Below are 12,089 nucleotides of genomic sequence, written 5' to 3' on the forward strand. Positions count from 1 at the left end.
TGGGCCGTTAACCATTTTTGGTATAATGTGTGTAGGTAATATAATAAATTTAAAAACGTAGTGACGTCGTGTATGAACTTTTAGACATTTCTTTGCATTTTATAACATTATAACAGAATTGATGAAACGTCGCAAGTTAATTTAAAATGTTCACGTATTAGGTACGTTATAAATCGGTGATCGAATTAATATATTACAATTATCAGATTTTGTATAAACAAGTTTGATGTCTGACGAAAACACAAGCATGGATTATGAAATTTGAGTTTTTCTGAAAGTCGCGGCTTTTCAAAAAATTACAAAATTTGATTTTGGGATTTTCATTTTGTGATAACCCTATAAAGTAAAAACCAGTTTCCAATGCTATTAAAATATCTGCAAGGTATCACCGAATTGTCAAACAATTTTGATTTTTCCCAAAATTCTGGCTGCCAAGGGTAAAAACTCAACACGGACTCATAGATTACACATACAGGAGCATGCTATTTATAAAATTTAAAGAACATGTAGAAGAAATGATATTTTTCGAAATTTTGTTGTAATTTTTCTTACAAAAATTACAACGTATAAAGAGTTTGTTTTGTATGAAGACAATAAGTACAGTATTTTAATGTGAAATACAAATAGACTTGTAGAGAATTTTATTGTGCTTTGACCTAAATTTTTCATACGCCTTTAAAATTAGAACATTTTGAATTATAGCAAAAAAATGAGAGAAACAAATTGTAAGATTTTATTAGAATCAGAAACAGAAATATAGCAGATTCTAACTGGTACAGCTTCACAACATGTTGCTAAAAGAATTCTACTATAGTTAATAATTATAACTTTTATTTATCAGTAGCGTACAATCCAGGAGTATGGGTCAGTTGCGCGCCGTGATCAAAAAAAAATCTGTATTCAGGTGGCTCTAATCTCTCAGGACAGTTGTATGCGAACAAGCTGAGAGTCAACGGTCAGTTGTTTGCTGGTATCAAAAAGATTTGCATTTTAACCACAAGTACAGGTTCATAATATTTTGCATATTTTAGATAGGATCCAGTTGACAAAATTTTGGGAATACGTCATCAATTTTTTTGGAGGGGATAAATGGGTAAATTTTATTTATCAACCTTAGAACGTTTGCAAGATTTCAGAGCATTCGATTTGCAGTTTCAAAGTGAAATTGCAAAATGTTGGTATGCAATTTTAATTTTTTTTTAAATATCTGGATGTCAAAGTTAAAAACTCAACACGGATTCATCAAACACAAGTGCGGGTGTATGTTATTTTATAAAATTTAAATAACAATTGCTAATGTAAATTTTGTAGATGACGTCATCCCATTGTTGGAGGGCTAATTTTGAGAGAACTTTTGTCGCTTCTAAAGTACAGTCTAACAAATCACGCTTCTGTCAAAAATTATAAAATTTGAGTTTGTAAAATTGTGCGCGAAGATATCGCTTATATGCTGCAAATTTTGCACAAATAGTTTTGTAATGTAATTGTGATTAAAAATCAAGGCGGATTCATAAACTACAAGCGTAGGAGTATATTATTTTATAAAATTTAAAAATATTTAATTTACAAAATTTTGAGGGCACGTAATCAAATTATTGGTTAGACAAATTTTGGATAGCGCTTTACTGTCTACACGATATTCCTAAAACATTCAGAGAGATTAGCTGTCTAATAAAAGTCCGGACAGACGGCAGATATATAGACACGCACACAGAAAAAGACAGACAGATGGACGCAAACGGGAGACCTATTTTTCGTTCTCCAAGGGTCATGAAACGTCGAGAAAACACCGAAGCAGCCAATCGTCTGATGGATTCGGTTACAGTACTTCCTAGCTTACGATCAGGGAATAGAAATACAAGAATTAAAAAAAATCCTGGAAATAGATTCGATTCGGCTGAATGGGATCCCAAAATATAGTTCCAACGATATCTGAAACATGTTCGTTGGAAATAATTCCTAAATGTTTTCTATGGAATCTAAAATATATAACTTTCTTGAAAAGTTGACAGTTTTACACCTAGATGTATTTAAGACAAGACCAGAGAAGACTGAATTCAAGTCAGTGTCATTTATAAGTAATAAAACCAACCGAGGCCTAAGATTTGACCCATATTTGAGAATATTCTGAAACAAAACTGATCAACAATGTTCCTAAATTTCTGTAAGGGAAACCTCCAATAATTCAATTTGTGTATGAAGCAACTTGATTTAATATTAAAGTCGTAGTCTGTGAGGCTTAACCAAATTTTTGTATTTTCATTCTTGTCGTTTTTGAACTTTTCAGTTATTGCAGTCTTTCGTAAAAGGGAGTTTTTAGAACTGTTTTCAGATCCATCATCGCTTTAACATGTTTCTCTTTGGATAAACTTCCTTTGGAAACCAAAGCAATCTGCAAGCAAAGCCCGAAAAGACCATTTCGTGTCCACAAAAGCACAAAAAAGCCATCGCCCAAACTGGTTCCTCGCCAAATAGTCTCCTTTTTTCGCTTTTCGCCGTCCGGCGTCACGCATCGCCCCTCGTGGGCGCTCGCCGAGTCCATCCCTGTGCGGGAGTAGCCCCACCAGCGGGCGCCATAACCTTACCTGCAGCTCGCTGCGACCGCAGTGTCGGCTCCGCGGTCCACCAGCCAGCATCCCGGCGAGAGCTCGCGCTCGCGACTTCGAAGATGCTCGAGTACGACGCCGAACTGTCGGAGCGCCTCGGCCTGCCCCTGGACGCCAACAACAACACCGGCGACTCCGACAAGCCCTCGCGCGGGGACAAGTACTCCCTGCGGCCGCGGTCCGTGCGGCGGCGCGGCGGCGGCGACGACGGCCCCCGCGGCAAAGCCAAGCCCAAGGCGGCACCCCTCAGCAAGTACCGGCGCAAGAACGCCAACGCGCGGGAGCGCTCCAGGATGCGGGAGATCAACCAGGCGTTCGAGGCGCTCCGGCGGGCCGTCCCCCAGATGTCCGTCACGCACCAGACCAACGAGAAGCTGACGAAGATCACCACGCTGCGCCTGGCCATGAAGTACATTTCCGCGTTGAGTGCAGTGTTGAGTAACGAGCCCCAGCAGGACCTGCTGTCGGACTGCAGCGAGTTGGACTGCTTCCTTCTGGAGTCGGACGGTGAATCGCTGCCGTTGCAGAGTGACTTTTCCGATCATTCGTTGACTCCCGCGGACTTTTCCGTGGATTTCCCCGAGGACTCGCTCGCTACGGACGATTTCGTGTCGGACTTCGATGACCATTTGAGCCATTTCGATCCGTTCTTGGCCGGGTTCAGCTAATAGCGCCGATAAACACGTATAAATACACAGCGAAAACTGTAAGGTTGCAGCCCCTGTTATTTACAAACGTGAGTTTTGACGAAAAAGTAAACCCTATTGTGACACGTGAACCAGTTCAGTTCATCGTAAACGAAGTACACTTCCGGTATTTACGACTGTGAGTTTTGCTACAACCTTACAATTTTTGGCTTGCCGGGATCCAAATTTTGTTTAGTTTTTCCAACATGCAGTAATCGTGAATTTTAAAAAAATTTAGCTGCACATCGTAACGAAAACGAATTTGGATGACTATACATTCCGTTAAATATTGTGGTGGCATTTATATAATACAAATCGATGTCCAGAGTAATCTGAAGTTGGCTGTGCGTCGTGAAGGCCTACTCGAAGCGGATCGATTTCTGGGTGTCCTGTGCCTTGAGGACTGTAAATACGTATTTTGTATTGACATGTACGACTGCGGTTGCAATATTGCATGACATTTATTTAAAGCCAGTCATGCTCATATTTATTTATAAGTAGAAGTCGCTTTATGTAATATATCGAAATCTTAGCAGATAAATATATTATTTCTGCATAATTGTCGTTTTATTTATTGGTTTGCGATTTATTGCGACAATTCCAATTTCCACCGACACCGTTCTGGCGGATCGACGGCATAAACAGGTAAGTTACATTTTGTTGTTACCAGATGACACACTTATTCGCTAATGAATTCACGTTGATCACTTCATTAAGTGCAATTGCACCACCAGTTTTGCCTTTTTTTTTTTAGAGATAAACTAATTGAGCGAGAAACAAACAGTTTAATCTATTTTGTGGAACAATCCCATTATTTCTAGCATCCCACCTAACAACCTATCATTATTCACAGTTTTTCTACTAAAACGATCTATCTTCCAACACCAGCTAGGCGTTTCTACTGATACTACTTAGCATTTGTTTCCGTATCATTAAAGCTAAAATACCTACGGTAAAAAGGATAATAAATCAGCAGTACTCCCACAAATAACGGACGAAGACGATTAATCGCCGAACTTTGGCAGCTGAGGATCATTTAAATTTTTAAATTGTTAAGAAATTGTGTTAGCTGTTTTACAAGTAATATATCTACGTTGTTTCTTCGATTGCGTTTGTTTACAGTCTTGTAGGCGACTTCGAGATAACGGACTTTCAATCTGGAAATTTATAAGCACAAAAAATTCAAACTTTTACTTTTAACTCAAAAAAAAACACAAAACTTAATGACACCTGCATTTTGCATAAATTACAACAAAATTTGCATACATCTGCATTGTTTTTGTCACTTCTTGTTGTACATATTTTTAAGTGGATTTTTACAATTTTTTCAGTTAATCAGTTTTATCCGTCACCTAAGAGAATTACTGCAGTTTTCTTATTTTGAACAATGTTTTTTGAAAATTTATTAGATAAATAATATAACACTATTATGGAGACAATAAAACACCAACAAAAATTTTTCTGAGATCATTTCAAAATGCTACTAAATATTAATTAAAAAATTTGTTTAATCCCTCCAGAAAGTTGGTGACGTCAAAGTGAAAAATTATCAAAGAATTTTTTTTGGAAACCAATCCCCGATTTATTTCACCAATTTTCTCAGCAAAAGAGTGAATTTAATACAATTTGTAACTAATCCTGCTTCTTAATAATTAGTGCTTCAAAATGTTAAAATTACTCAAGACATTATTATTATTATTATTAATATTATATTATTATTCAGTGAAAAGTAAAAAAAAATATAACTAAATAAAAAAAAAGACTTTTAATTTTGTTTTTACAGCAAATTATCATATAGCAATATTTGGGGCACTATATTCCAAATATTGTCAACTACATAAACTTATAAAAATGTCCAAGAATCATCACTGTTGACATGTTTTTCAATTTCATTTTTATTTAAAAAAGGAACACCGACTAATTAATCTATTGACGAAATTTTAGCATTATTTGTTGAATTTATAGAAAAATGGAGCTGAGAAATAGAACACGATCAGACATTTACTCAATTAAAACTGACGACCTTTTTTTAATTTACATTTAGCGTAATGCAGCCAGATCTTTCTCCATCGTGACTGCGTTTAAGACGTTAAAAACTGGGTTTCGCTTGTCGGTCAATGCAAAAGCTCTTAATTATTGTCGATAGAAACCAAATCGATTAAAAAAGTTTTTTTGCGCTGGCTAGCGATTCGAAGTCAAGGTGAGCCTACTCGGACTCTTAAAAGGGTTCTAATTACGTTCCATCTCGCTATGGTGTGCGTTAATGACACAAATTTACTTAGTACCTATCTCTGGACCCCGGATTTTTCCGACGGCCATTAAAATCCAATCACGTCGCGAATTCATCAATGAGGACTCTTGATAGAATTCTGGATTGGCAATTTCACAAGAAGTATATTCAAATTACGGCATGAATAGGCAAGAAATTGTGTAATACAATGACAAAAAAAATCAATTATAACGTGCTCATTGTAAACGATGTCAAACGATATCGCCCATAAATATTTAGAGGGGAGATAGGCATACATAAATACATCTGCATAAGTTGGGGCCCGTCCTTGGAAGGACAACGTTACAAGTTAATATCGTAATTTATTATTTATAATATTATAATTATATGGCAGGGATAATGATATTAATGAAGTCGAAACGGAATGGGGGAAAGGCCATTGTCTAGCGAAAATTCGACGTGTTTTCTTATGCTAATGCGCCTCTACAAGACTCCGAAATTTCTTTCCTCTGTATTCTAATGAACCCGCAGCAGGTGTCGCTGGGCTTATTGAATGAATTCAGAAATCCAATATCGTGGAAATCCCTTCTCCATGAAATTTCGGTCTCGCATTCATTGATTTTTCCTTAATATATACTTATTGCGTCTGGAATGAACATTTATCAAACCGTTACCATTGACAGTACCAACACAGCATTCTCCCTCATTAGAACCACAAATTGCATGGCACGAACCTTATGCATATTCTCCGGAGCATATAGCCGCAATTGTTTGACATTTTTCCCTCGAATGTACCTCCTCCGTTGTTTGTTGGCATTCCACTTGAAGAACCTTTTTTCGTATGTTAGCCATATGCATAATAAACGTAGCTATAGTTGCCAACAACAATGGGAACCGAAGGCCGCTTCATTTCTAATGAGCGGGCTCGCATACAAAGAGGACGTCGGATCAAACGTTGTATAAGATATAAATTGTCCAGCAACCTATATTTTGGGCGCCACCGCGATCACCTAGATCGACTTTCACGTGGATTTGTAAGCGACTACAGAAAAATTACGACGAAGTGAGACTACTTTACCTGTAGGCGGTATAATTCAACCAATCAAACGTTAAATCCCGTCAAGTTGGTACCAATCACGAGGTATTCGCCCACTACTCGGACGTCATCGAGTCTACGTTAATTAATATGAGAGGATTATGATTATGTGCATACAAGAGGTTTATCTAATCACTGGCATCGCTATGCGATGCAGGGATTATGCTACAGTGGTCAGATAGCTATCGGCACAAAAGAGGTACACTCACTAAAAAATTTCCGGTTTAATATAATTAATTACTTCATTTTCACTACATTTATCTTATGTTCATCATTTATTTCATTTTTCATTTTTAAAGTAACAAAAATGCATTCGCTGGAGTAGAAGACGTGATTAGAATTAGAATTAGAAATATTGCAATTAAAACAAAAAAACAAAGTCGTAGAAATCTGAAATATTTTCAAAATTTCTTTTTTATTTAATAACAGCAATATTGATTACTATTATTGTTTAATTAATTAATTATTTTCAAAGAACAGAATTTTGAACTAATTATTATTTATGATTATGTAAGTATAAAGATGTGTAAATAAATTAAATGTTGCTACCTCTGTGCGTAAAAACATGGTCTTATGTTATTAGAGAGAACTTTCTTCGCCCCTGAAGTACAATAATCAGATCCAGTTTTTTAGAAAAAATATAGATAATCCAGCCATAGTGTAAGAAAACAAGTGATTCATCGGAGGATCGAATTCGCGAACTCCTTAGTACTATGCTGGGCGTTTTTCTTATATTACTACAAACTGTTGTAATTTTTTTGGGAAAATCCAGATGCCTAGGATAAAAACTCAACTCAAGACGGATTCATAAACATCAAGTACAGGACTTCATTACTTTATAAAATTTAAAGAGCATTCATCATGCAAAATTATGACGTGACGCCATCAAACTATTGATGGAGATGCTTTATTTGACAGGTCATTTGGAAATCATCTGCCTAAAAAAAGTGGAGACAGACGATAGACAGGCGACAGACAGATGGAAACGGAAACCTATATTTTTTATACTCTAGGGGCCATGAAACGTCCAGAAAACATAAAAGTAGTCATTCACCTATTACAATACTTTGTTAGTTTACAATCGAGAAGTAAAAAAAAGCTCTGATGAAAGCTCAGTTTAATGGTAAGCTCCGTCGTATTACAATTATCTTTGCTACATTCAAAAAGATTTTCCAAAAATTTTAAATGAGAATATGATACAAAATTAAAAATTTAAGAAGGTAATAAGGTCCATTCGGCGAAGGGCTACTTTAAAGTTTTCTCCACATTTGATGACCCCTTTAGTGTTTTATTTTTTATGAATTTGAAAATATTTTGAGTGCCGCAGTGTTTTTTTTTTATTCGGGAGACTTGGATACCCGTGGTGTAGAATTTTGGGAGCCCATGGAGATTTTTTTTATAAATTATTCAAAACAATTTTCGAGAATTTTGGTGTTCAATTTGGGAAAGTTCTGACCTGACTTGTTTTTGAGTTAATTTTGGTACCCCCTTTTTTTGAAAAATTTAAAACAATCTCGAGATTCTAGGCATTCTTGTTTGAAAAGCATTTGAGAGTGCTTTGGAGCTTCCAGTGTCTTTTCTTATAATAACTTAATTAAATTTCTTAAAGGATACGTCATTTGCTAAAATTGGTCTTATCTTATCAGGTACTAGCCTCAGCCGCCCGCCCTTTATTTTTTTAGAAAATATGTCATTTGCCAAAATCAGTCTTAACAGATACTAGCCCCACCCACCCACCCTGTCTTTTCTTAGAGTGTATGTCATTTGCCAAAATCGGTCTTATTTTCGCAGGTACTAGCCCCGACCACACGCCCTCTCTTTTCTTAGAGAGTATCTCATTTGCCAAAATCAGTTTTATCTTAGCAGCTACTAGCCCCGCCCACCCACCCTCTCTTCTCTTAGAGAGTATCTCATTTGCCAAAATCAGTTTTATCTTAGTAGGTACTAGCCCCGCCCACCCACCCTCTCTTTTCTTATAGGGTATGTCGTTGCCAAAATCAGTTTTACCTTGGGAAGTACCTACTAATGACTGACTTTTACAAAAAATGATCGAAAATGATTTCTGGATGTCGAAATCTACAAAAAAATGTCTAGCTAATTTACGAAAATGGTTGAAGATGGTCGAAAACATCAAAAGTGTCAATAACAGTCATTTCTAATAGAATACTAGCCCCGCCCACCCACCCTTTATTTTCTTGAACGATATGTCATTTGCTAAAAACAGTCTTATCTTATCAAGTACTAGTCCCACCCACCCACCCTCTATTTTCTTGGAAGATATGTCATTTGCCAAAATCGATCTTATTTTAGCAGGTACTAGCCCCGCCCACCCGCCCTCTCTTTTTTTAGAGGATATCTAATTTGTCAAAATAGTGTAAACACTCAAAAAGAAGAATATTTATTCCGCAAAATTGTAAGATGACGTCATCATTTTATGTCGGGGGCAAAAACGGACAAATTTTGATTAACGATCTACCATGCTTACAGTATTATTTGCAAGATTTCACAGTATTTAGTTTGGAAATTTCAAAGTGAAATTGTAACATGTTACACAGTTTTGATGTTTTTTTTTTCAAACAAATTAGATCTTTAGGACAAAAACTCAACTCGGATTCATAAATCACATATGTAGGAGTAAAACCACGGAATGCTTTATAGATAGATATTTAGTTATAAATTATAACTCACCATACGTATAGTAGTATCTTACTTTATAAAATTTAAATAACATTGACTAATGTAAATTTTGGAGATGACGTCATTCTATCGTTGTTGGGGTTGGTTATCCAAATTGGTTAGAACTTTGTCATTTACACTATATTCCTAAAACACATTTGACAACAATTGCTCCAGTAGTTTCGAAGAGTATTTGTCCAATAAAAATTCGGACATACTGTAGACAGCCAGACATATAGAGAGACGGAAACGGGAGATGTATTTTTTCGTACTCCATGGGTTATGAAACATCGAGAAAACATGACAAGAGTTAGTCGTCCGATAGGCTCGATTTTAGCTGACGCTCAGGAAGTAAAAATAATATTGCTTTTTAACAAAAATACGCAAAACATCGGTTTAATTTTCACACAATCAAAATTCTAACGGCAAATGATTAAACATCAAAATTTCAAAATATCGTAAAAATGGGCGTATTTTATTTTGGTGATTCTGGTAAAACTATAGAAATATTCGAAAAAATGAAGCCAAAAATAACTTCTGCAAGTCGAAATTAACAAAAAAATCTTTGCAAACAATTCCTATACTACATTTATCCAAATTATAAAAAATTAAAATATAACAATTTTCAAATACTGTTACTGCAGTTTTTTCAAATGGAACACACTGTATTTTATCTTGTTCTGTTTTTTGTTGACTTTGTTGTATTTTCTGAATTTAAAATTGATACGCTGCACCCCGACATATTGCAAGAAAGAGAACAAAAATTAGAGTAACATGCAGTATAAAATACAGAGTGTTCTATTTGAAGAAACCGAAATATTAATATTTGTAAATTGTAAATTTTAATTTTTTATAAGCACTCGGTATATTAAATTTTCATTTAACTGATACTATCTGTCCATTAAATATTGCACCATAGGTCTTAAAAATAACGTTAGGTATAGCGATGTTTGTGAACCCTTGGATTGCTAAAAAAAAGATAAAAAATTAAATAACGTGGCAATGGAAATTTAAAAATAAACTATGGTTATAAAGCCTAGAAAGAGGCTAATAAGAATATGTAAAAATATACAGGGTTTTCTGTTAAAAAAAAAATTGTGTTGCTTGCCTCGAAGACAAAATGTTTTGTAGCGTCAAAAATAATTTTACTGTATGGTACTCAAAGAGTCGTACAACTTTCAGGCTCTAGCTTTTTTATATCTTTAAGAATTAATGAGATATCGAGGACCGTGCGCTTAGAGTATCGCCCTGTATATTCGATTATCCTACAGATGGTTAAAAACCAATTTTACAAAACAACTTATGTCCATTTCGTTAATTTATTTATTGATCGATTTATTGTTTAAAGTACTTTAGTTCATTCAGTTTCTTTTTCAAGTACTTTCTCTGAGTACATTCAAAGCTGTACTTCCTTGAAGATGATCATGAATCAAAATTTCTCTGTTTATTCCTCCAAAAATATAAATGGTGTCATCTCAAAATTTTGATAATTACTTTTCACTTGTGGTTTATTTATGATAAAATTAAATTAAAATGTCCTTGTTTTTTTTTTCAGCCATTTTACAAAATAATTAATCTTCATCACTATCAATTTTTTCCGATTTAAAAAAGTTGTTTTGGTTTTCCTCCCTTCTAATTTGATTAACCCATAACAGGATGTTAAATTTCTCTATTAGCCCATCTATTCAAGCCAAACATCAACAATCTCTTCAAATTGTGACCCCGGCCACAATTTGGCCGATTGTGGGCATTGTTGTGGGCATCATCGCAAATTCGGACGTTTCGTGACATTTCGACTACCCAACAATCAATCATCAGGCAATTTGTGCTATTGAATCATGAATCACAATCTAAATCTTAAAAGCTCTTGCTAAGTGGTCCGTCATTAGACTTGAAGCTCAATACCGCTCATCAGTTCATTCATTTCTCGATCCAATATGGAAAAAGTGTAATAGTAGCCTCCGACACACCCATTCTGCCAAACAGGCCACCCGAAAAAAAAACTCGTGATTAATAGGAAACGTAATTTATGGGTACATCTATATCGTGATGCAGGTAAAAACAATAAATATAAATTTCGTTATGGCGGAAGCGCTCGGGCTATTACTGGAAATGGTCGATCATGTAAAAACCGATCTTGAACGAAATCAATTGTCCAAAGTATAACATTTATACCACCTTAAGGAAGCATAAATCTCTGTTAAACCAGCAGCAGGAAAGTTAATTGGCCGAAGAACAATCTATACAAGATTAGACCGACCAGATCGTGACTACCATCTTTTACTGATATCGCCGCCAGATTAATAATACCTTAAGGAACTCTTTAATTAGAACCGCATCCCTGCTTGGGCCCTTTTTACCACTTTTATTATCCCACGACTAATTTATTACTGTTGTGCACTCTTAATCAAAGAGTGTCAGCGAAAGGGTAACCCTTTTCAAAGTTCCTGCACGAATTAATTGTCTTCAAAATAAAATAACTTGAAACAAAACAAGTTTTCTAAGTTTTATTAAAACTGTATAAATTCTAATTTTTCTGGTGAAAACTTCAGATAAGTCGAATGGAGCATCGTCTTTAGTGCTTTGATAAAAGCCTCCTACTCCCGTCCGGCTAAAGATCCCGATCTTATCACAAACGACAGCCGGTGTGAAAAAATCACCTTAATTCCTCTCAAAATGTTCCAGTAGCTGAGTATTCAGCAGATATTCACAGAGTTAATCACCGATTTCTATTCATGATCAACAAGAAACTTTCCCTGTAACACAACCTGACGGTATTTAATTAAAACATTTAA

At 35.4% G+C, this 12,089-nt stretch overlaps 1 protein-coding gene across 1 annotated transcript; it reads left to right on the top strand.

The window, feature by feature from the left end:
* The first annotated feature begins 2,602 nt into the window (after window positions 1–2,602).
* On the top strand, window positions 2,603–3,851 carry LOC135144046 (helix-loop-helix protein delilah-like). Its single transcript, XM_064076030.1, has one exon. It carries the CDS (start codon window positions 2,669–2,671, stop codon window positions 3,272–3,274), a length of 606 nt encoding a protein of 201 aa, XP_063932100.1. The 5' UTR covers window positions 2,603–2,668; the 3' UTR covers window positions 3,275–3,851.
* Window positions 3,852–12,089: the final 8,238 nt, after the last annotated feature.

This window comes from Zophobas morio, unplaced genomic scaffold (genome assembly GCF_036711695.1).
Source record: "Zophobas morio isolate AGI-343-1 ecotype UQ-CSIRO unplaced genomic scaffold, CSIRO_AGI_Zmor_V1 ptg000002l, whole genome shotgun sequence".
Taxonomy (NCBI): Eukaryota; Metazoa; Arthropoda; class Insecta; order Coleoptera; family Tenebrionidae; genus Zophobas; species Zophobas morio.

What these genes read in the sequence shown, in the direction of transcription:
- LOC135144046 (XM_064076030.1), top strand. Translation starts at nt 2,669, where the DNA reads ATGCTCGAGTACGACGCCGAACTGTCGGAGCGCCTCGGCCTGCCCCTG.